The sequence below is a fragment of the Anguilla anguilla genome, chromosome 1, assembly GCF_013347855.1.
Source record: "Anguilla anguilla isolate fAngAng1 chromosome 1, fAngAng1.pri, whole genome shotgun sequence".
Classification (NCBI taxonomy): Eukaryota; Metazoa; Chordata; class Actinopteri; order Anguilliformes; family Anguillidae; genus Anguilla; species Anguilla anguilla.
In genome coordinates this window covers 39,098,170-39,124,501 of record NC_049201.1, presented here as the reverse complement: position 1 = coordinate 39,124,501, position 26,332 = coordinate 39,098,170, and the positions used below count along the sequence as shown (strand labels likewise).

Below are 26,332 nucleotides of genomic sequence, written 5' to 3'. Positions count from 1 at the left end.
AGTTCTGAATATATAGATGCTACAATGATAAGTGGGGAATTGATGTAACATGTCGGATGTATCAGGACTTCTTCAAATCAGTTTGGATTAAACTTGATCTTGGGTCTTCAACATGAGTCTGCTAGATATGACTCTGCTAAAATCCAACACTCACAGTGTAACACAGGATAAAATTAAAACTTAAAGTGTTGTCTTTTGACTCTGATTTGGGATTTGATTTTAAAAATATTAAAAGGTGCGATTTCCCAGGTATGATATTCCAAGCTAATGCATACAGCCAGAATCAGGTCACCTTCATTAGGTAAAGATACAGAAAAAAACCATACATGCTTTTATTTCCTATAGACAGCAACTGCTGAACTGCACTTATAAGTAGGTTTCATCTGTTGCAGAGCTTTTTACTTAAACCATAGGTCAAAAATGATCACCTGCCCTCCGTAAATTAGCTTCCAGTGGCTTGCAGAAGAGACTTTAAGATTTAAATGTAAGATTTTAGTGATCACATTTATAACACTACATGGCTAAACCCCAATTATAAAATGCAATAGCAAACCAAATCATGCTCTTAGGTCATCATACAAAGCATCCTGTGTGAAAAAACAATATACTAAGCATACCGGATATAAACTTTAATTAAACTTTTATTATAATAAGTAAAAATAGTATACTTAAGGTATACATCAGCATTCTATTTTTTACACATGCTCCTACTACCCAACTAAAAACTACATCTAGTCTTGTCAGTACAAGTTCCAAAGCGATGAAGAACCTCCCATGAAATTTTAGAAAGTCTGTCACAATTTTAAGCAGTGTAAAAGTACTTATTTTAGTTGTTCGTAACAATTATTACCATCTCTTAGTTTATGACCTGGACTGCTGCCTTATTTACAACCTGGACTGCTGCCCTCCATGTTCTGTTTTGCTTTTAACATTTGACCTGTTCAAAATGCCGTTTGCTTTAATTTTGAAAGCATTTTCAACATCATGTATAAAAAGCATATAATAAATACAGCTACTGCTACTATTACTACCACCATAGCTACTACTACATAACTACATGCCATTACCACTATTTCTGCTAAGCCTACTGTCCACCCAAATGGAAGATGGGTCTCTCTCAGCACCGTGCTCGGTGTCCCTGTCATGCGGTGTGACTCTTACCCCACTCTGTCCCGTCTCCTGAGCTCCGCGCCTCCCCGGCCCCCTCCCCGTCCTCTGCAGTCACCAGGAAGTCAAATTCCTTCAGTGCTTCTTCCGTGTCAGGATCGTCAGGCAGGTCCGACGCCAGGCCCTCATTTCCAATCTGTCACGAGCACAGACATGTCAGTCCATCACCAGCTCCAGGTCGTAGAGGAAACCTTGCTCAGAGGCTGAAAATGCACCGCCAGGTACAATCCTCCCAAAAGAATGTTCAGCTCCATTTTGGACACTTTCGATGAAGATTTTTTTCTGCATGCCAAGGTGCTTCTTTACGATTTAGTTAAGATGTTTTCCAAAGCAACAAAAAAATTTTGACATTTGAATGTGGCTTTCTTGGATTAAGTAAAAATAAAGACCTTATCCACATTTCACATTTAACAATATTACATGTAGATAAAATGCCATTTGGTATCATTCCTCAGAAACACGCACCATTTTGCACATTTGTGCTTTCATATGGCCTGCGGTAGCCTGCTCTATTGTATATAACAGGAAATAATAAGTTAGAAATGTGTTCAAATAAATTGGCTAGGGCAATTATTTAATGAGCTTCAGTAACTGAATCATTCTGATGTGATAACATATGGATATGCATGGAAAAATTAATTCATGGAAATACATAAAAAAAATTCTAAGGCAGATATTCTTTGCAAATACTCAAGTAGTCCACTCTTCACCACCATAAGCAATTTACAATATGATGAAGTGATGGGCAGAGTTCTGTGCTCTTTGTCTAAAGTAAGTGCACTGCTATGAAACAGGGAGACTTGGAGATTGTTGACATCATTATCCAGTGTTAGTTCAGTGGTTTAAATAAATTAAAAATAACTTCTAGCTATAGTACACTATTTTGCCATGTCAATTTTTGGTACATGAACATACCATAGAAATTACAATTTAATTTTCTTCTTTTATAAAGCACACTGCTATAATTTGTTTTAGCAAATGCTGAAAAAAAACTACAGCTTTGAAAATCTCCATAATAAATGCATTGTTTTGCAAATAAATTAATTCATTGTTTATTAGAGGAGATAGAAAAGGAATCCACCTTAATTCTTTATTCTGTGCAGATGAAGGAAATGAACAGTCAGTTAAGACAACTCAAGTACACGTACACAATTGGGCAGGGAAATACAAACAAAAATAACACAGAAACATACATAATACAGACTACAGACTACAACAAGCAGCATTTTCCCTCATGCTAAACAATAACAATTTTAGCAATTCACAGATAATGCACCGACTTTACAACTTAAAGTAAAGAAGAATCTAATTTGTTTATACTGAAGTTAAAAATAACCCAATGTGTTTGGAATTTGGTGACTGAAAATTATTAACTGCAAAGCTAAATCAAAATGAAGGAATCAAGTCCCTACAAGGGGTAATATGGCCTAAGTAGAGCACTGCTGATCGGTCAGCTAAAAACAAACCAATTTCCAATAAGACGTCAAATAACTGCAGTTAAAACAGTTAGCAGTATACAAAGCTTATGCACTCTCGCTCAAAAGTGAGTGTCATCATGAGGCGAAAAATAACTGCAGTACTGAGAAACAATTATTGTGCTGAGAAAACCCTATCTGCTAGCAGAACAAAAAAAGTAGTGTTAGAGGCAGTGGTGCTGCTTCTGGAAGGCGTGATTCGACTTGAAATTGGTGTAAACTGCAGGTTTTAATGACAGTTTAAGTGAATGGCACACAACTTGCATTGAATAGGTTTTCATTTCTATTAAGACGTATGCATAATGGTAATAAATACTACAACCATTCTGTTACAGGGGCTTGAAAAACAAAAACACTTTACAGAGCTTGAGATACTGAAATGTGTTTGAAACTACAAACTACAGCTCCCGTCTTCCCTAGCTGGCGCTAGCAATACCACAGAAAGCCGTGACAACGATGTGGCCCTGAATGCCACTGCTTCCAGCTACCCTATTATCAACAGCCTATGTAACGTGAAAAATGTGTTTGAAAATACAACACTATTAAAGGTTCAGAATATTTCCCTATTTTGTCCCGTCTTCAATTTATTTATAAATACATTTTACACAATTAAAATGAAAGCATATATCATTACTAAAATTGTGACATTGCATTACCATGGATGTTGAACAAAGCTCTGAAAACAAATCTGGGCTTGTCTACTTCGAACAGATTGCATTCTTTTTTCCTGGTATGGGTAGTTTCATTGGGTTTTGTCCGTTTAAGGCAAATTCCAGAAGGCCTCGCTATAACACACCATGCATCCTCTCCATAAGCCTACAAATTGATCCTGCAAGAACTGAGCATAACCATACTCCTTCAACATTCCACAACTAACCGGCAGTTAAATACTAAAGGGGGATGGGGCAGAATTTTTTTATGACTAAGCAGGCTTTGAAGGTGTCTGCAAATGATCTACAGTGTTTGCTAACCAACTTTTAAACATGCATTCTATCCAAACAGATCAACAAACTGAGAGGTATTGAATCAACAGCGCACATACCATTGCCTAATGCCTATTCACACTATTTTTCTAGTAAAACGTTATATCTCCTAATAGACCCAACAACGTACACTAGTTTGATAGCTCTACAAACCAGTCAGGAGAGCTGCAGGCCAGTTAAACTAAATTGCCAAAATCCAGCAAAAACAACTCCACTGTAATGTTGGATATGTTAATTTGACATCAATAACAATTCATTACATCTGTTATTTTATTCACCACTTTCATGAAATCAGCCCTTTCCACAAGAACTTCCTTGACAATTTGTACATGCTGGGTTCAAACTTCCGATTAACTTCCAGTTAACATCTACTTGTAGTATCTTGCTAGCCTAGGCAGCTCCCAGAATGTAAATAAAATAATTAAAAATGGTAAACTTTCACAAGTGGCAACATGGACCAGATTACCTTATCAGCAATGACGACAGTAATGTAACACTGCCATAGCTGTCCAAGCCAACTGAGTGGGTGGATGACCATAAACAATGGCCAGACATCGCTACAATGGTGTCATAAACTACTTTGTTCTTAGTGAAGGCACTAATGGCTAGGAACTGCGTGAAAGCATGGAAGCATGCAATTTCTTAATAGAAATAAAATAGGAGAAGAAGTTATGACACCATTGGGTGGTCATTGACTGCAGGGTTAGGGAAGTCCTGTAGCCATGCAGTGGAAGGTGGGGACATTACAGCAGCGACTGTATTAGATAGAAACCCTAAAGTGTCAGTAGTACCAATCATGTTCTTTTATAGCAAAGGCTAGGTTAGTGAAGGACTGATCAAATAATATTCAATGTGAAGCATTTCATATGTAATGTTTTTTGGTGTACTTGTCCAAGCTTATTTTATGAAAGGCTAAAATTTATCTGAAAGGCTATAATTTACTAGGTTTTCACACTGGGTGAGGTATTCATATTCCGAGAGGAAACAACTTTATAATACTGACAGTGTGTGAAGTACCTGTGCACAGGTATCGTATTGACAAAATGTTCTGGGATACCAGAATCACACAAAAGAATAACACAGAAACCTACAGTTTTTTAGGAGTTTTAGATGATTTTGTTAACTGAACTCATTTCTCAAACTTAATTCATGTAAAACTAAAGACATGGTCATTGATTTTAGAAGGCAGCCAGTCACAAAAGCTACGGTCATCGAGGATCAAAATACTGAATATTGAACTAGTCATTATTTACAAATACAGAAGTTATTGACCATAAACTCTCATTTGAGGCATTGGCTCATTTATGTACTTTATTCATTTATTCATTCCTACTGTACGCATTGTATTACTTAACACCACTGATATTGGCTACAAATATTGCTGCACTTCATGGTTATTTTGCTGAGTGTCTTGTGTGTTCTTAACTTTTGTAATCTGCCTGCAAAGCAAATTTCCCTTCTGGGATAACGAACGTAGTGAAATTAACTGAACTGATTACTGCGACGGGCGAGGTAGGCCACGGCCCTGACCTTTATTTTGTGTTTGTTCATTCTGTGCTTCTCTGTCCTGTCTGAGATATCATCCACCAGATCGCCTTCGTCGTCGTCCTCTTCGTCACTGTCATCAGCATTTTCTAAGAAGTTAAATGTTTCCAGAACATCTGTATTCCTGTCAAAGGAGCATGGACAGTGTCATTCGGCACAGCCTAAAAGGTGTATAAACCATTCCTAAATAATAAATATACAGAGGAATTTGCTGCCAGAAATTCTTCATTATCATCAAATGCTGTACAATACAAAAACACTATATATTACACATATAATTACACAATTACGAGGTAAACTGTCAACCCGGCTTTCTTGAAACTGAATAAATTACATCTACAAGTAAAAGCATATAAATATCCAATATACCTTAATAATATTCCAAGGAATGTGCAATTATTCTACAAAAATGTTTTTCTTCTAAAGAATCCTGTAGAGGTTTCCCTGTTATGGCAGTGCATGGAACAGACCTTTTCATATCTTGTCCCTTTTGTTTGGAAGGTGCGTCTCCTCCATTCAGAATCTGCTCCAGGTTCTTAGTTTCCACTGAGCCATTCTGCTCGGAACCGGACAGACCCAGTAACGACCGGACTCGCTGAGATCGCACATCTAGAATTGTGTCCGTGTAACCTACCTCCTGAAGATATCTGACAGGACACAGAGTGCAGTGGGTTACCATTTAGAACACAGAGACCGCAGTGTGGGTGTCATTCAGGCACTACATCATTCACTAGCATATTAAGCTTACAGTGCAGTCCGTAAGTATTTGGACACCGACACAATTTTGTGGATTTGGCTCTGCACCCCAGAACAGTGAAATGAAACAATGAACATGTGCAGACTGTAAGCTTTAATTTGAGGGTATTCACATGTGTACTGGGTGATCTGTATCAGGACTTCTTATTCAGCCCTTTTCATACATAGTTCCCCCATTCTTCAATGGGGGAATTATACAATTGACTGTTAAATTTTTTGTGAATGGAAAAAAAGTTTGACTGATAGATAAAAATAGACACAGATTGTTTGGTATTGGTGGCCACTTCTTTTTTGTGATATACTGATATTTATTTGGATTAATTTGGCATTTACAAAGTAATCGACTCCACTCTACCAATTATTCATTCATGCTAACTTCATGTAGCATTCAGAATAACAATCAACCATTATTCTCTTTAATAAACACACACAAAGCAACAAATGTTCATATTTTATCAAATTCTCGAAGAAGCACTGTGTTTCAGCAGATGCACGCCACAAGCAATTGTCTGTAAACGGAAACCATAGCAAGAGTCTCATGTGAAGCTTGTTAAATAAGGAAACTAAATTCTTAAAATGCACTGACTTTGTGAGACTTAATCTGATGCAGGAAGATGGGTAAGTTAGCACTGTCTGTGCAGATGTGCATCAGGTACTTACTGTCTGAGCAGCTGTCGGCCTTGTTTCCACGTTAGCTGACTGTTTTGAGGTACAGCAGGGACCTCAGAGTCTTTGGTTTCTTCTGCAGAGAGGACATGGAGCAGTCAGGTAAACGTTTCAGACGGATGTTGCATTAGCTACATTTATAAAAGGCTGCAGCTGTGGAGGGGGGCTCCTCACCTGATTCAAAACTAGGCATCTTCACTTCACCTTGATTGAGTTCTGTGCCATATTTTAATTTGTGGTACTTGGCTCTGAAACCAACATTAAAAGGGTAATTACACTTAAATGAGATTAAAGAAAGATGGTGTAATTTTGGGAAAAATAATCCTGGGGTGGCTACATTTAGTGGTGAAGGCCAGATACCCTGAATTCAAAGTGTATCCTGCATTAAAATTGCAGTATCCTCCATTTCTCTGCATGCTGTGGATCCTAGAAAACCATTTTGTATGTTTTTGAATATTATGTGTGATGCTAATGTGAAAAAGCAGATAAGGCTAACCTGGAACACCACCTGTGATTGAGATTTAACCACAAAAATATACTGTAAATCAGTTGTTTAAACACACACCATGCAATGCTACTCAGACCCACCAACTAATCAACACCCATTAACAACACTCATTGATAAAAGGCAAAACATCAAATGAGATAAGACTACCCACCTTTCTTGCTTTAATGCATATTCTAACATTTTTATTCTTCTGACTAGGTCATTCTTCAGATTTTCCTGACCCTTCCTTTCTCCTTGTAGGAATGCTATTCGGGCCTGATGGAGACAAAAAAAGACAGTGGTTAAAATCTATACCACAGAGTGCCATTTACTGCACTCCAAAACAATACAGAAATAACCTGGTGCACAACGGTCACCTGCCAATACAGCTGAACACAGCTGTTGGGAGTGCGACTGGCAGCCTGACAAAACTGGGCTGTTTGAAACATAATTACAGGTAAAATGAGAAGTTTAAAACCAAACCAAAAGTAACTAAAAGACAGGGAAAATGGCCGATGCAATAAAGTGGAAACCCACCCACAGCAACAGCAATCACTATCCCATTTGAAACACATAGGCCTACAGGAAACGAGGTGGCACACTTTGGGTTAATTCATTGCTTTAGTGGCAGAGAGAAATCCCACTCACATTTACATTTTTAGCACAGAGCCACAGAAGACCACCCCCCCCGCCCCCCAACACACACACACACACATTTTATTCTGGTTCATCAGGGGAGAGAGAGTGGAGAACATGCTGCTCTATAACTACAGCTGTTAATTTGGCGAAATTCTCTGCTGCTCCAGGTCTCCCCCACGGGTGCCGGGGCAGAGCCCCCATGCCCGAGAGGGGAGGAGAGCAGCTGTGTTATTCCATCTCCATTACAGGGTGGCAGAGGGGCTATTTTTACCCCCCTGCAACTCGTGCCAGGGTCGCTCCGACAACCACGCTGTTTAGCACGTAAACGAAGGGCAGATTTCCACAGTCACCAGGGAGGTGGGGGGGATGCTCAGCATCACGGCAACCCCTCTCAACCACCTGTGAGCACACTTCCCACAATGTTATACTGCAATGCTGCCGAAAACATTGCGGGAACATTCCGGAGCGTCAGAAAGGCAGTGGGAGTTCTCCACCAAATGGTGAGCTGCCAGGACAGAGTCAAGTAAATGCACTTAAAAGCCAGAAGGAACACTGCGAGAACACAGAGCGGAGCAGTATAAGGCTCTGGGCTAGTTTAAAAGTTTGTCCACTTACACAAATCACACAAGGGCAGCTCTCGGGACAACAGGACAAATGAAAAAGCAAAGTGAGGAAGAGGGAGGCAGACGGAGTACAGGGAGGAGTACATTTGAGGTAGAGGAGTGAGGACATGAATACACTCCTTCCTCCTTACTGCTTTCAGCACTGCATGTTTACTATCATGTGCCAAATAACACTAAACAGTGGTGCAAATGCTTTGAAATAAAGTTTGATAAATGAGGCCGAACGTCTCAAAACTATACAAAGTGTGTGAAAGGACAGTTTCAGTTTCGGGAAACTTATCAGTACATCAAAATGAATGTCTGGAATTTCAGCACAGGATTGTGGGAACTGCTCATATCTTCTGACATTACATTACAGTAAAGGCTAAGAAAATCATTAATGATTAATGCTACTCATTTAGACTTATTTAGATGCAATATGTTGCATTTTAAACAAAATAGCTAGCCATTAAAACCTTTTATTTTATAAAGACTGTTTTCCTCATAATTAAATAAGAGCCAAGAGTAATTTAAACATTTAAATGTCCCTTCCTGCCGTGTGGATCAGCCTCCAATAAAATTTAGTATTTCAACCAAATCAGTCAGAGGAACTGCCAACCCAACTGCTGCTTGAACCAAGGAGCATGCTGATAGAGGAACCCACAGAAGTCAGACGTTCACGTGGAGGTTAACAGCGAGAGCCCAGCACTCAGCTGAGAGGAGACAGCTGCCCTACACCAAGCAGATTATAGTTTTGGGTCTGTCATAACAGCCTCCTTGTCTAAAGGCAGCTAGCCTTATGAGCAGTTTATGACACCAGTGAAGCCTAGAAAGCAGGACAAGGTACTTCACAAATAGTAAGATGCATCCAGGCCTGATGACTCATTGGCTGTGCCTATGGGAGCACACCTGCTCACTAGCAGCCTGGCGAGGACAGAGAAATGGCTGCTCGACCCATCTAAGAGTGGTCAGGAGAGACAATCCATGGAATGGCTATGCCCTGTTGTCCATTCCTCACACACCATCAATAGCAACTACCCAGACAGTTGAGGCCAAAAGTTTACATACACCTAAACTAAAGACATTCAAACTCAATTTTTCCACAACTCCACACATTTCATTTTACCATACATTTCCTGTGTTAAGTCAATTAGGGTATCTACATTATTCCCATAAAAGGTTGTTTCAAAATAATAACTAAGATACAGATTTATTTCAGCTTTCGTGTACTGTATCAGATTTTCAGTGGGTCAAATGTTTACATACACTTTGTTAGTATTTGTTGGCATTGCCTTTTAATTTCTTAACTTTAAATGCTTGGGGCAGCTTCTCACAACACTTTGCCGGAATTTTTGCCCATTCCTCCTGACAGAACTGGTGTAACTCAGTCAGGTTTGTAGGCCTCCTTGCTCGGACACACTTTTTCAGTTCAGTCCACACATTTTCTATGGGATTCAGGTCAGGGCTTTGTGATGGCCACTCCAATACTTTTGTTGTCTTTAAGCCATTTTGTTACAACATTGGAGGTATGCTTATGATCACTGTCCACACCCAGTTGTGACCCAAGTTATAACTTTCTAGCTGATGTCTTGAGGTGTTGCTTCAGTATTTCTAGATAATCCTCCTTCCTCATGATGCCATCTATTTTCTAAAGTGCACTAGTCCAGCAAAACGCCCACACAACATGATGCTGCCACCCTCATGCTTCACAGTTGGCATGGTGTTCTTCGGATTAAAAGCCTCACCCTTTTCCTCCATTCATAGCGCTGATCATTACTTCCCAGTCACATGAAGGAGTTCTAGCAAAGATTCTCACCATGGCCACCTTACTGGCCTTAGTCACTCCAACCAAATTACAGCCTTTTTGAAAACAAAAATTCTGTTTGGCTGTGTTTCAGCCACCAATTAAATGGCCTCACGTGTTCCCAGTTTCTCAAAGCCATTTAGCATTATTCCTGTCACTTCTACAGGCATAATGATGGATCCAAAAGACATCAAGGGTGATTGGCTGAAATGGAACAGACAGTTTGGTTTTAGCAAGACCAAGAAAGATTTTTTCAAGAGACAGTTTGTTAATTATGACAACTGCTTTTAACTAACATTAGCATCTTCACCATAACATATTCAAGTAGCCATCATAATAAGATAACTACATAAGCAAGCTAGATAATGTTGTTTCTTGAGGATGTGATGTAATATGTAATGTTGCTAATTGGTTACATGTCACATCACATCCGAAAGAAACAAATTAAACAAATATACAAGTTTGTGTTTCCACTTCTGACACAGCCTTTTACAGCTAATTAAAGTTTTGAGTTCTTACCAGTGACTTTCTACAAATACAGACATGCTTTGATTTAGCATCCCTGAGTTTTGCTCCTTCACCCTCATGTTTAATAGTCTGAATCCACTTTTTCCACTAACTATATGGAGCGCAATGGATTGTTTTCTTGGCTTTGCTATTTGTACAGCTCACCCAGCAACTTTTCGCCATTATAATCTTGATGATCCACTGAGTGCTTAATACTATCTATATGGAGTGCCACGGATGCTTTTCCCCCATTGTGGGGGATGTGGCCCATTTATGTACTGTCTTTATGATCATGGTTGACTCCGCCCCTTCCATGTTGACTGACAAGCCGAGTCATTTTGAAATAAATACACAACAAAATTAATAAAAGAGCCAGTGTGCAGAGTTAAAAAATAAAAAGATCAAGAAATAAATAAGATACTTAAAATAATTAATAGATATTTATTTCATTGCTTATTTATTCATTTCATTATCAATTTATTTGCTTATTTATTTCATGCTTATTTATTTACAAATATTCAAACCCTTAAACGGTGGCAAGAAAACACTCCCCAATGGGAAGAATTCTCGAGAAGATCCCGGCTATAGAGGGGGAGCCCATCCTCCACTGGCCAGCCTGGTGTAAAGTAGCAGACAGCAAATAAAATGGGTTGAGCAGGTTACAACTGAGGTGAAAGCTAACAGGAATAGTAGAAAATCAAATTGGTATAGTTAGAATAGTGTAGTTAAGAGGAGCCTGGTGATGAATCTGGAGCTCCAGACAGCATCAAGGCATGGGAAGGGGAGGAGCGATATACATTCATTCATTTCATTTAGTCACATTTGGTCTCCCACATTAAAGGAGCAGGTAAAAAAGCTTGTTTGGAGGCCGAGTTCATCTCAATACACTCTTGCTTTCAAACAATCGGAACATCAGCAGCAGCATCCAAGACACACCCTTCACCTGAAATGGGTGGCGTCAGCTGGATGTGTACCGAACGGATTAATGCAGATCAACAACCGTTAATACCACGTCCCTGGATACTGCAAACAGTCCACCCAAAAGCTAGCTATCCCAAAGTGACTCCACTGAGTTTGTAAATGAAGGCCGTCACTTGTTAGATGCAATTAACAAAAACATATTTTTGAAAAGGGAACCAAATGATATTCTTAATAGACCACACTGTGCATTTTCAGCAGACGTGTTGTTTCAGGGATGGTCAGTAACTACTGATGTGACCCATCAGAAAACTCCAGGCGTATGTGTTCAGCTAATAATGATTGGGCTAGGCTATCGTACTTGTAATGAACGGTTGGCTGCCTTTTATTTACCTATCAAACTACTGTTTATGGTAGTACCAAAGTTTACAATAAGACCACAGAATACAATTACACCCTATGCAACACTTACACAGTCGTCCAAAGTAATGATTACGGTGCACTGCGGGTATCAGCACAACATCCAACCATAATCTGTAGACTCTACCTGCACTGACAGCCACTGTCTACGACTGACATGCAGACGAACAGCAGGTGTCCGGAATCCCCAGCTGAAACTAAACACCTGAGCGCTGAAATGGGGATACACATTTCAGTTCGCTGATATCAAGGAATCAAGGCCCTCAAACTTTGGACAATTACAATAAATAAGCACACTTATATGTATACACATGTATGTACACACACAATCATACACACACATATGCCAAACCTCTTAATTTCCACACTTGTTAACCAGAAAAACACTGAAAGTGTTCCCAAACGAAACAGACTTGGGAGTAAAGTTGAGACGTGTCCATGACGCAAACTACGGAGCCAATGTCCTCAAGCTCAGTAAACACATTTTTCCAGTTCAACAAACAATCTAATGTTTATCATATTAATCATAGACATATCCCCAGCTCATAGCCGATTTTTTCCTGGAGAAAAATATGTAAATCCAGAGTATGACTCAAAAGGTCACAACACTCACTCCTCACTGGCTGCCACTAGCTGTGTTTACACAGGTCAGGGCACGGTGTTGTCAACTGTTACTGGCAAATCGACTCACTTAAAGAACTGGATGTCGTCTAGGGCAGCACGATACAGTGAATTGAAATCTTTTTAAGTGTAATAAGAATAACCGCTGCCATGGCGCATATAGGCAACCTTTCATCTTTTTTTGATAATACCAAAGGTGGGAGTGAACACCCAAGCAGCAGAGGAGATGTGAAAAAACAGATGCTGAAACGACATCAGCAAGGCTTACAGCTTCCATGTGATTGAAAAAGCAAATGGCATGATCACATAGAAGCCGCAAGACCTTGATGCTAACTGGCCGACCTCATCAACACCCAATACATATCTCAGAGTATATAATATTCACAGACAGCGATGCCACTAGAAACCTATGGGGAGCACATCAGAGTATAATTTTATAAAGTATAATTTTTTGCTCAACAGACATGCTCAGTTTGTCAGTTGCATCCTTGGTCCATAGACATGTATATTTAACTAGACAGGCAAGCGTGCCTACAGCTAACCGAAGCTTGTGAAGTCCCGCAAGTAAGCCCGTACTGTGCCTGTTGACAGCAAAACATTAGATTGAAAAATGAAATAAGATGGGGGACTTGTGGCACAAATATATAAACAACCACAGAGTAACCCAGGAATCTGAATGCCAAGAGGGCTGGCTGCCTAAAACCATGAAAGCGGGACAGCTTTACCTTTACTGTAAATTAATCCAGAAGTGTTCCAGGCGAGATATGAAAATAAATTATACTTGCAGAATATTCACACTGCTTTAAGACACTGCACAACATAAAGGGGAAAAACTTTAAATAATATTTTTCTAAAGCAGGTGAGAAATCGAACATTCACTCATTGAGAGAGAAAACTGCACACAGCAGTGACATGTAGTCAGGGACAGAATGGGAATACAGTTAGATCATCGCTCAAATTAGCAGTGTGACAAAGGAAAATCTGCTACCGCGCAAAAAGGACAGGAATAGCCAGGGCCAACTCAGCACACAGGCCTCCAACACAGCTGCCTCGTGTTAACTGCCATCACCTGCTACAGCAACATTCACCAAAAGCTGTGATCAATCTTCAGCTCCCACATCCCATTCTCTCGGTTAAATCCCTATTTTCCTCTTTGCCCCAATTTCGAGCGCTAAATCAGATGTATAGGGTTATCCCTTAACTTCAGTATCCTGTGTTAATTCAAGAGACAAACACTCATCTCCTCTGAACCAGTCATTTCCATTCTGCAGTGTGCTAGCTAAGCTGCTCAGTGAGCCACTGTGTTGGGGCAGCACTGTCATACGAGACAGGGACAACCCTTCTAAAAGAAACTGCCCTCCCCCTCCCTGGGGTTACCAATTACGTGCCGTCCCGGGGGCCATCCGGCACAGCCAGCACTGGAGTGATGACGATTTGACACCGGACTGTGGGGCCCATCATTCCCAACGAAGCAGTGCGTCAGCCACAACTCTGACTCAACAGCCCGCTGTGGCACGGGAATTAACACAGGGTTCAAGAAAACTATCCACATACTGAACACATACCTGAGTAAAAATGAGCCCAGGAACACAGGCGTTTGTACGGGTTATTCATTTAGGTCAGAAAATGACACACAGGAGGCTGGTGCATATGGGCAAAGACAAATGTCAGCGGGGAAACTGGTCTTTTCTTGAGCTGGAACAGGACCCAGCAGACCGCTGCAGAGAGGTCAGAGTCCTCTTCCCAAATTCCACCTCCGCAAGAGTCCACCCAGAGCATGAACAGCTGATGTCAAGTGCTTAAACTCACAAAAAATTCAAAACAAGTGCCCTAAATAGGCCTTAATTACAGCAGCCTGGACTCACGCAGCAGCCTCCTCGCTGATGGAGCTCTCCCGTACCCCTAACAGCTGCCCGTTTACTTCAGCCTTACTGTCCGCAGAAAGGCCTCGGCTGGGCCTTGCCTGAGGCACAGCGGCTTCCCGCGACAGCCTCGGTAATTGTACGTTTGACATTCTTCTGTCCCAGTTCTATTTCTTTTCCTTCAGAAGTGCAGCGTGCGTAGCTGTCCCTCTCAAACTATGCCAGCCCCTCACCACAGGAGGGGAGGGGCAGAGCGCTGCTCTGTGAGAAGCCAGTATCACAGAGTCCGCCTCGCGCCAGCAGCCCAGGACTGATGTCCGGGAAAAGCCTCTACTTTCCCACTGTCCTACTGCCACTGGAGAAAACCAGTATATTGTGGGTCACTGATTATCGCACAGCACTGACATTCTGTATCACAAGCCAGTCTCAGGTTGTGATCTGTGCCACTGTGTGGAGGACAGAACTCGGGTCTGGTCTCAGTCACCTGGACCTCAGTCTTCCACAGGTCCAGTTCCACATTTAGGCCTATACTGTGAGCCAAACAAGTTAGCAAGATGATGCAGCCTAAAAATGAAGAATGACCTTCAGAGAACCAACAGAAGGTCACCCAACAGAAATGACTAGTAATCTCAGCCAATCAGAGGTTGTTATCCAGGGACAGGAGACTTTACTGGTCTCCCCTGGGCTTTGATCATAGTTTGGAGGTCAGGGACAGAAAAATGGTGATCCCAGGCTTCTGGACTGTCGATCAGCCCACCCGTGGGGACACAGCCCAGAGAGCGACTCACAGAGCAGCATCTCCTCAGATAGTTAGGCCCTGGCCTGGAAAGCTGGCTTTAACCCAAATAGGTGCTATTTCCGTCCCTGACAGAACAGATAGTGAAGAGTCCTTCGATAACAGGGCCACAGCGAGCAAAGCGATGCTTCTACACAGTGACAGATACACCATCACTCAGATAAACCTGACACCCACCCACTCACTCTCACACTCACTCTCTCTCTCTCTCTCTCTCACACACACACACACACGCACACTTGCTCACACAAGCACACTTGCTCACAAAAACACTCTCTCTCACACGCTCACTCTCTCTCACACACACACGCACACTCTCTCTCTCTCACACTCTCTCACACTCTCTCACACACACACACGCACACACACAGTGCAGTTTTCGAGTGGTTGAACATTTATGGTGAAGGAGTTAGGCTGGTTGTGTGGCCCAAAAAAACATGTTTAGCTGCCATACAGTAAGTCTGCTATAAAAGGATAAACATTAGCTGCATATCAAAGAGACTTAACATGTTTTATTAACATGGGCCACCTGCTTGCAGCGCACTTGGGATTTCCCAGAGATGTGGTCTCTCTTACTAACACCGTGGTCTCTCCTACATGCCTGCCTGGCTAATTATGGGGATGCAGAGGACAGTTTATTCAGTTTTTCAATTTAAAATAAAATATAAAGAGTTGGCCAGGGTATAAAGAAGAGGCAGAATGCACAGCACAGTTTGGAGGAGCTACAGACCTATTAGTGGGTTTTGGTTTATGCTTGTTCTGCCATCTCACACGACTGCTTTAATAGACCTGCCACATTCAGCAAGCTGGCAAAAACCAACGGCAAATTCCTAATCCGTCAGCATGGGGCACATCGGACAGAGACTGCCTGAATATTAAATGCTCAAAAATTCACGAAACAAATCAGCACTTTATATGGGGGGGGGGATCCCAGGTAATGTATGTGACAGCACAGACCAAGCGTACACTTTGGCAGCTATCGGAGCACCTCGGGTAGGAGAGGCAGCATGTTTACAACGCTGGTACAGGCGTACCAGGCCAGCTGAGCCAGTCAGCCACGTCAGGGCTAGAGTGCACTGTGGACAGGTCACATGGCTGCAGAGCTGAATTATGCTGACATTTTGAACATTATTACAGATTTCTCAATGATCTCTTACTTTCTGTAATACTTATGCATTTAAAAATTTGGTTTATCCTTTGTTGTGATATATTTTTGTAAAATGGTGAAATAAACTGATAAACCAATGTCGGAATTCTAAAGAAACTCTGCAATACCTAAATTATTCGTACCATCTTTCAGATTTGCCAAACAGGCGTTATGTTCAAAGCAATGATAAGCCACAGAAAGCACAGATTCAGCAAATCTGCATTTCATTCCAGATAAGAACAGCATTCAGCGGTTCAGAACAGTGCAGCTTCATGCAGGATTGTCTGTTGAGTTGAGCACATGTCACCGTGAAACCAGAAGCAGGGAAGTAAACAGCAGGTTAATGCATAAAACACCTCATTAATGCTATGAGCTGATACACACTCTGGCTTTTTTACCATTCCCTCCCATTGTGAGAGGAGCCCGTCAGGACAGAGTGAATGCCATTCCATCTGCAAACAACAGCTTGAGTGGCAAACATTTGAATCCAGTCCCTGTGACTGCATGCAGACAGACAGCAAAGGGATGCGCTGTTCTTCATAAGCAGAGCGTTTAGGACAACCACAGTGAGCGCATTCTTGGGACACTGCCCTGCTAGTGCAGTCATCTGCCAGGGGGCTTCTGTGACAACAGGAAGGAGGGGGAACAAATAAGCCAGGAAAGACCCTGCTTTCACAAAGTCCCAGCCTAGCCACATTTCCTAAGGGCCCAATTTAGCCCTCTTGTCCACTGATGAACAAGCGAGTGTCACCTTTCAAGCTGGACTGGATACCCGGAAAGGCTTGTTCTAAAACTACAGCACTACACTGCTGTACAAATTGTTAATGACTCAATGTTATTGAACTGAATAATTACAATCCAAACTAGTTCATTACTTCTAAACCATGCAAGTTAGTACTACAAGAAAGATATATAGAAGCTCTGGAAAATGTTCAAAGAAGAGCAACAAAATAGATTCCTGGTATGAAAGATAAAAGCTATGAGGAAAGACTTAAGATGCTTAACTTCTTCAAGCTTAGTAAAAGGAGCCCCAGGGGTGATTTGATTGTTGATCCCCTTTACGAATTTAAAAGCCTCAAAGTGATATGCAAGAGATTATTCAGGTTGAGTTCTGTTAGTAGAACGAGGGAACATAATTGGAAATTAACAAAAGGTAATACAGACATTAGGAAGAATGGAGAACATAGGCAGAACAATCTTGATGCTTTCAGACAGCTGTCTAAAACCAGAGGCTACACAAAACAAATTTCCAAGACAGGTCTGCTTTTGTCCCCACTTTCCTGCAGTGCATCAATGTAGCAAATGGAATATTTCAGGAGATGTACAGCGGTGGAAGTGGAATCTGTTTGTACATGGGATTAGGTAAAGGAGGGAACAGAGAACTCGATGAGCCCCAAAGGCTGCACGTGACAGCAGACCTCTGACTTCCCCAAAACTCATCTGCCCTCAGACAGCCTCTGTCTCAATCCAGAGACACTCTCTCCCTCCTGGCTCTGTCCTACACTAAGGACCATGTAAACCTGAGGCACCCACACAGTTCTAGCGAATGACACAGATCATCCGCTGGGAAAAATTTGCAGGCTACTAGGACAGCAGAATACCACACCAGTTTATCCACAAATAATACTTCAGAGTGTGCCGTTGCCATTAAAAGATGGAGGACATTGAAAGATGCCTTGTGGCTGTAGCACTAGCTCTGGCTGCATGCCGATACGCCTCCTGCAATTTGAGAAGTTCTAGAAGATGCAGAACAGTTATGGATGGGATATTACAGGGGGGAGGGGGAGTGCTCTGACAGTCTGAGACACACAAACAGTACACAAACAAACAGAAACAAAACCGTGATCTGGGAGAGGCGGCTTCTGGCTGCCTAACACATTCCGGCACATTCATCTGGCATGGCTTGGGAAGGATAAGTTGATCAATTGTTACTTAATGGTACAGAGCAATTGTATTGACTCCATATTATACAGTGGGGCTACACTAAGGGGCCAGCTTTCGGTTCTCAATCTCAGCACCGGAAGTAATATTGCCCCCTGCTGATACCTAGGATTTTCGCTCAAAAAGCAAGTGTCCCCATTGGGCTCCATAAATTTTTGACAGCAAAAATAAAATACTTCCACTCAAATATTGATGTTAACTCTGTGCATTATATTAGGAAGAAAAATCACTTATTTTTCAGAGGTAAAATATTTTTTTCCTACCACGCAGACAAAGATATTAATTTTTTATTTATTATTTATTTTAGCCAATGTCTGTGCTATCCTCGTTGTACACGTGATGTAGGCATGTGACCAAGGACACAACTGAGTTTGTCTATTGAGCGAAAAACGGTACTTCCTGGTTCTGATATGCTCCCCATAGGTTTCTATTGGAGTCGCTCTACATTTTATGCAGTCTAAGGGCTATAATCCATCTGTCAAGACGAGGCTCCCACCACACAGCCCAAGCGGTCTGAGGAGCCCAACATGTTATCCCTAGCAGCAGGCTAAATCTTTACCAAATCTAAATATTTCTGTGATATAATGACACCCAAGATGACATTTTCCTGTTGGGCTGATCGACTTGGGGAAGACTAGTACTGCGTTCCTCCTGTTGAATTCCAGACACTGGCAGCATGTATGAACTCTATGGTGCAAACAGGCTCGGCCAACCACAGGAGGTGGTCTAATCGCCCATTAAATGATTTTCTGTAGATCTGTAGTCATATTGTTTTCGCAAATTATCTGTGTACAGATTGACTGTCTCCTTCAGCTTAAAGTGGAAGTTCACCCAAAAATGAAATTAAGGTATGTTTCTGCTTACCAAGATATTATCTATCCATCCAGATAACGCAGTGCCAATGTTGTTAAAAATGATATTTTAACAATGTTGACAATGTACTCCAGAATTTTGGCCTGCTTTGTTTGACACTTTTTGTGGATATACAGTTGGTGTACTTCACAGAAAGTAGTTTTTGAAGAAACCGTACACTTCTGAGTAACCAAGGTATCATATTTGGAAACAGATGCAAGTTTTTTTGAGGCCACAAAAGCTAGAGATCTAAAAAATGTCAAATCCCAGCAAAACTACCTCAATGAACATACAGCATTCTGGGTAAGTGGAAACATACTTTCATTATCATTTTTGGATGAACTGCCCCTTTAACTATATGAATCGCAAATTGGAGAAATATTCAGTCTCTCACAGCTGCCAGCACGAAGACAGAAAGTCCATCATATGACAAAAAGCTGTCCTGGGGCTGGAGTGCAATGCGGCCTGCCTGGTTTTACCGGTTGTCTACCTCTGCAAACCGGCGTCAGCCTCTGCTATCAGTTTGACCATTTTCATTCTTCAAATCTTCAGCGCTTTCAGACAGTGGGCACTAGGACCATGCGCACAAACAGAGGAAGGACTGCCGGAACAGCTGCTTGCTTGGCATGATTTTGTGACTGATGAGCAGAGCAGCCAGTTACGTGCAATGAAATCCTCTAAGCTACCGGACAACATATGATTTCACTACGGCTGGTGGAACCAGCTCTGCCGCCCACTCAGGGTGTGTGCAATCAAACCAGTAAACTGCCTATGGACACAGCCAAAAATTATTTGATTAAGTCACAGATTACTCTGTAATGCAAGTTAGCGCAAGGTACCCGTGTGACTTTACTTGTGTGGTAGAACTTTTCACATACTCACTGAACTGGCACAATTTACATTTACTGCAGCAATCTGGTTGAACACCTTCACAAAAACTTACAATAGCATTACCCCTGGGATTCAACCCTGCAAAGCTCTGGCTACAAGCCCAGCTCCACAGCTGTTTCACTGTAGCATTTTCAATCTCCTTTCTACAGTATATGTGAGTAGTTATGGCTAAGGCTGGGTGTTTGACACAGATAATACTGGCTGAAGAGCAGAAACGTCAAGGCAAAGTTGTTGAAAATCACATAAAACTGAAAAAAGCAGAAGAAAACAAGTTTTTAAAAAAAGTTGATTTATTAAGTTAACAGATCTCATGCGCAGCAGTGGGAAATGACTGGAATAACATGCGCAGCTGTAGCAACAGCAACAAGTGCTTGAAGTTCAAACAACGTTCAACGGGCAGTAGCCGGCTCCTAGGAACAAACAGCTCACAAGTAAAATACATTGATAAGCTGATGCTTTTAATTACTTAATTTGGTCCATCACAGACAGAAAGAGCATGCTGTTCTGCCTTTAACACAATGTTGTTCAAAATAGAGCGCAAATTGCATTACTGAAATAAACCATGTGACGATCTTTTAAAGTTTGTTTTGGTACAATGCGTTGTACATTGCTAGATTTGGTCTTTGATGGAGCACCTCATCCAAAATTGCTGAAAAAAAGCACAGAAAGTACTAAAAACAGGAAATCGTAGAGATGCCAAAAATCAGGAAAGTCAAGGAACCGCCAAAAAATGGCTAAAATCACAGTATCTGCGACATCTGTGACAAACACCCAGTCTTAGTTATGGCTACCGAACATATGGACTTTTCCCAACGCAGAGCATGAAACTGGCAAAAGGCCAAAAGGCACCTGAGGTAGATATTTTAATCAGCTTAACTAGCCACTTCATTAGGTGTTCACTTCAACACTTCAACTTATCCAGATCGACTTATGCCGCTTTTCCACCGCATGGTACCGGCTCAACTCGACTTGACTTTTTTGGTTTTCCATCGGGCAAAAGTTGTGGATAGTACCTGGTACGTTTTTTTGGTATCAAATCCGTCATGGTTCCAAGCGATCTGAGGCGATACCAAAAGGTGATGTGAAAACACTGCAGACCACTGATTGGTCAGAGAGAATCGTCACTAGGTTAGCTTACCTTCTTGCGTCGCCTTTTATGCTAATGAGCAACCAGGGTTGTCTCGTCGTCTGAGCTCTGATGTAGGATTTCCCGAACTCTCCTGTTTTTTTTCAGCAGTCTTTTGTCTTGCTGCCTTCATCCTCCTCTGAAACAAAATTTGTCTCGTTGCTGTGACAAACAGCCATATACTGAGAATCAAGAACACCATCACTTCGATATCTTCCATTGTTCCTGTGTGTGTCGCGTTGAGGATGACGTCACAGCAGTTTCATGCGGTGTCGCTATGACGACCAGCTACATTGACGGGGGTACTATCTGCAGTGGAAAACAAAGTACCTGGTACCAAAAACGAGTAGAGTCGAGTCAAGTTGAGCCGGTACCATGCGGTGGATAAGGTGGCTTCTCAAAAGTGCTAAATTTGGGTCTAGGCAACAAGCAGAGACAACGACAAGTCATGAGCGTCACAAGACAGCACTAGTCAGTACATACCTGACAGCAGGAGTCAGTATATAATTGCCACCAACAGGCAGAACATAATTGACCACTACAGTCAGTACATAACTGACAGCTGTAGTCAGCAAATAACTGACAGCAGTAGTCAGTACATACCCGCCAGCAATAGATGAAGTTAAGGGCATCTCTGTTGTCCAAACAGGTTGACTGTAGTTCAGAAGCGCTGTCATTGACAACACAATCGCATACAGCATGGCTGAATTCTCCAAAATCAATTTCCCTATTTCAGGTTTCAGTACGGACTAGAGCAGCAGCATTTATTTGGTTATCGATTACTCAAATTATTACTATTTTCTAAGTATTTTTAAACAATGCTTAAGTTACTGACATAATCAAGGATATGAACAATACTTGATCTCCAGTCCACAACTTCCCCAAATTTCAAACATACAATTGCATTCAGGCTTTAATCTGCAACAGCCAGACTATTTCAATAATTTTCCTGGAAAAGTGCTCAGCTGTACTTGTTCACCGACGGACACTTTTGATAAATCATAAGGATGCTATATTATTAGAGCAATTCAACACCATGCCAAAACTCTTGTTGATTCTTTCTTGTAATCGATAACTTGATTAGTTTTATTATTGCGGCCCTAGTACAGACTGTGGTAGCAAGTCATAATTATTAATGACAATGGGTAACCAATCCAACTGACGTGCCTGTTACAAATATTGCATCACAATTCTGAAATAGGAAGCTGACATGTAAAACAAGCCAGATTATGGGGTATCATAATAGCCATCCTAAAAATGACAAAGGTAGCCAAACACTGGCTAGCTGACTTTGGCCACCAACATTCACTTGCTGCTCTATCTCATTGGCTAAAAAGAGAAAGGCACGGCAATGAAATTCTAATTGTGTAGCTATATACACTGGGGGCAGATTTTATTGACAGGACATAATGTCAGATCTCAAATGAACAACACTGCTACTAGTGGGAAGATTAAGGACCTCTCAGAAGAAATAATGTTGAAGTTGGACACAGAGGTTAAACCACGCTCTATGAAAGCTATTTATCTTTTTCAATACAGTATTTACTTGTTACATGGATGAGTTTCCAAAGCATTCAAGATTCAATTCACTACACAAATCCTAACATAAGGACAAACTATTATGTTTTATTTCCTACTAAATCAATGTGAAAGTGTTCTTTTGCTCATTTGGATTTGAACACAATCACTGTAAGACCGAGTTGTGGACCCAATTGAGCAATATCTTCTATGCATTTGAAAATTACTATTTCTAACCCAACAAATGTTTCAGGAAAGTTGTCCCGTAGCTTTCATGTGAACGTCTTGTCACAGCTTATACATGCCACACTACCACACTACCTAAAAACAAATTTTATCCCCGAATTTTTTCCCTTTCTCCTCCAAATTTTCAATTGCCAATCGTATTCACAGGATCACTGCCACTTCCTCCGTCAAGCTGAGCTGTGAAGTCACAGCATCAGAAGAGCGCACCTCAGCAGCAGCCATAGCAGGTAGACTATGTGCATGCTGTCAAACAGATGAAGTCATCAGTGCACCATGAAACAAAGAAAATCCCATGGGTGACCCATACCTCTCTGGACAACGTGCACGCAAGAAACTAAATTGACCTTTTTAAAGCATAACAATGCATTTAAAACACTAAAAATCTAGTCCCAATAATACCCGGTGATATCAAGAGTATCATATAACCCAGTAATATAACTAATTCTAAAATAAAGATCAGATGGATTTAATTTTGTTGTAATTGCAATGAGACTTCATGCACTTCTATTAAATTCTAATGTCTTCCCTGGAAGTCCAATCCGCAATCACCTGCATTCACATTAAAATATGAGCTCCTTTTCACATTCAATCAGTTATCCAAACGTGTGGGCTACATTTCAAATCACACTACATACAAATGAGCTTATATAGCAAAGCAAGCCCATTTCAATTCAGGCACTTTAACCACTCTTGTGCTTACTCTAGGCACCTAATGCTTCTCCAATTGCAGTAGTACTACTTTTTCCAATAAAAACATTTCTTATACATTCATTATACATTTCTTGTTTTGCTCTGTAACAGCATTTTTCATATCAAGGTAAGTTCTACTGTAGACTGTTTCTCTGCATTGCTGCAGTCATTTCTTCCTCTCAGTTTACTCAGTGTTACTGTACACAAGGCCTGGGCAATACATAACATATCACAAATGCCTTTGATTTCCAAAGAAAACGGTTATGAATGCTTTATTTCAGTTTTCAGGCATAAACATTTGCACTTAATATCACCTCATTGGTAATACAAATGCACATTTCACGTAATTTTTTAATATAATCGTATTAGTTTGGGGATTGTCATTAGGTAGGTGACAATATATTGTGCAATTAACCTGTGCCATGTTAACCTATAATAGCACTTACACAATTTTGGATGTTTGTTATGGTTGTTTTTAAAACAAGCATGTTTTTAAATGTCACGATTGCAAGTCCTACTATTTATAATCAGAAATAAGTTAAGTAACCATTTACACAAAATTTTTTGCTAAAAATTTTTACATGCAAAGGGTGAAATATCACTAAAAATAATGCAATGACAACACATCTGCTGTGGAGATGCATTAATCAGAACAATTATTCACCTCTTGTATTGGTTGAACGTACAATTACATTTTGCATAATGCAAAACACCATTGACCAGTATAGCAAAGAATTGAATCTAGAAATAGTACATTTAAAACAATAAAAAAATAAATAAATAAAAGAGTCGGTAAGATGGCTCATCCACTAAAGGCACTATTCAAGTGTGAGAATGGGCAACACAGACTAGTATCACATCAAGACTGTACCAACAGTGAAGGCAGCGTACAAATGACCGTGGCATCACCCTGGAAGGAAGAGACCGGACAATCTCTCAGTGTGCCCACACAAGCCACACATACAAATGCTCTCTTCCAACTCCAACTTCCAGTGTGAGACAGTCATCGGCAGTTCATTTGAACAAAACCACTATGAAGCACATCATTATTTACAAGTTGGCTTTGATTTGAGTAAATAACATAATTTTTTTTAAAAATGAGTAAGAAAATCTACAACTATATTCCGGGGGATCTGCTGAGAATCCAGGCATTCTGCTGAGAGAATCAAAGGGATAGGCTGTGAGTGGCTAAGTGATTTAGTGTAATCGTAATGTTCTGGTGTTTGCATTATCAAAAGCACTGCTCATGTTAACAGAAATGCATGGTACTCACATTATGGTTCATCTCTTCAAAGGACAGCAAGACAAGTTTGAATCTGCTTATTGGAATTACTTAATTTAAGAGAAACAAACACCATATTATATACGGCTGAAAATAACGCGCATATCCAGTTAATATATCAATTAATTCACCTAAATGGGGATACATTTTTTTTTTTTTTTTGCTCACATGAACATGAACAAACTACCAAACAAACAGGCATAGTTTAGGCTCTTCTTTTGCCATTCAACACAAAGTATTTTCCCAACTGGGGGAGATTTATCAAATGTAAATACGCTTATGTAAATAAATGTTATCAAGTATTATAACATCTAATTTTAGATTCTGATGTCCCAACAGTCTTTTCAGTACTGAACAAATTTGAGTTTAAGACAGAAAGCTTTAAGAATATGCTTTGCTACCTGATATGAATCAGTAATGAGCCATCCGCATGTTGTAAGAAAAGCATTAGAAAGCACCAAGGTCCTCAGAGCACAAGTCAATTCCACTGAAGATCTGTCAAGGTAACACTGTCTGGGAAAAAAACCAACCTAAATCAAAACAGTTTTGATTCAGAGTTTGGAGTTTGATCAAAGCAACAATAAAAACCGTGGAAATGCAGAGTACTGAAACGTTATCTAAAAATATTAAATCTGAATGGCAATATTGGGGTGCTGTCCTTTTTTCTCTTCGGGTTTGAATTGAGCCAATCACTCAATGCCATCACAAAGAATTAAGTGCCAAACTAAATACTGAAAATGTAAATATGGCCTAGATTTATGGACTTCACACACAAAAAGTCAGTGTGGGAAGTGAAGGTGGGTTTCACACTATAATACAAGCAGTCAGGCAGATTTGTCTTATGAATCACAGACACCAAATGAGAAAGGACCAAGGGAAGAGAAGAGTCAGCTAGTTGAAGCATATTCTTGTGAACAGACAGTTATCAGACTTGTTTCCCAAGTGTAAATTCCTAAAATACAGAAAATGGTGATTCTCTTTTAATAAATGCCTTAAATTATCTGCTACGAAAGTTTCATTCGCCACAAAGGCAAGATCGGGTCATCGCCCTCTTCATTTCATAAAGACACCTGAAACGCAAGCATGAATGCATGTTCTCACAAGAACGACAGACTAGTACAAAAACAAACCAAACAAATTGACTGAAAGTTTTCGACACTGATATTGTTTAAGGTCGCTATCGACGCTTATGGTGCCACGGACAACTAGTCTCCCGTTGTAAAATACAATTAGGCTACCTCCACAGTTAGATCTAGGAATTAGGAAATGTCGCCCATATCCGTCATTTACTGCTCTTCCGCTGAAGACTCCAGACTGCCCCTTTCCCTTTGTTTAACACCACACGATTCCTTTCGCACTGACACACACTTTATTTAGCACATGATTTCAGC

General features: G+C 40.7%; 1 protein-coding gene and 1 long non-coding RNA gene across 3 annotated transcripts in view; both read right to left on the bottom strand.

Annotated features, from left to right (window-relative positions):
* Window positions 1–26,332, bottom strand: part of strn3 (striatin, calmodulin binding protein 3) — a 36,995-nt gene that overhangs the window by 9,160 nt on the left and 1,503 nt on the right. The window contains exons 2-7 of the mRNA XM_035408272.1: window positions 7,252–7,355; window positions 6,767–6,840; window positions 6,587–6,668; window positions 5,641–5,817; window positions 5,156–5,294; window positions 1,162–1,303 (exon numbers count right to left, since the gene is read on the bottom strand). Coding sequence (XP_035264163.1) covers window positions 1,162–1,303; window positions 5,156–5,294; window positions 5,641–5,817; window positions 6,587–6,668; window positions 6,767–6,840; window positions 7,252–7,355 — 718 coding nt within the window. The remainder of the gene's footprint in view (window positions 1–1,161; window positions 1,304–5,155; window positions 5,295–5,640; window positions 5,818–6,586; window positions 6,669–6,766; window positions 6,841–7,251; window positions 7,356–26,332) is intronic.
* Window positions 21,156–26,305, bottom strand: LOC118222592. 2 transcript variants are annotated; one of them, XR_004764301.1, is made up of 3 exons: window positions 25,343–26,305; window positions 24,933–24,991; window positions 21,156–24,815 (listed from the first exon to the last, which is right to left on the bottom strand). It is a non-coding gene; the product is annotated as an uncharacterized LOC118222592 (long non-coding RNA). The 2 variants fall into 2 exon arrangements; XR_004764300.1 differs by having other exon boundaries at window positions 21,156–24,812.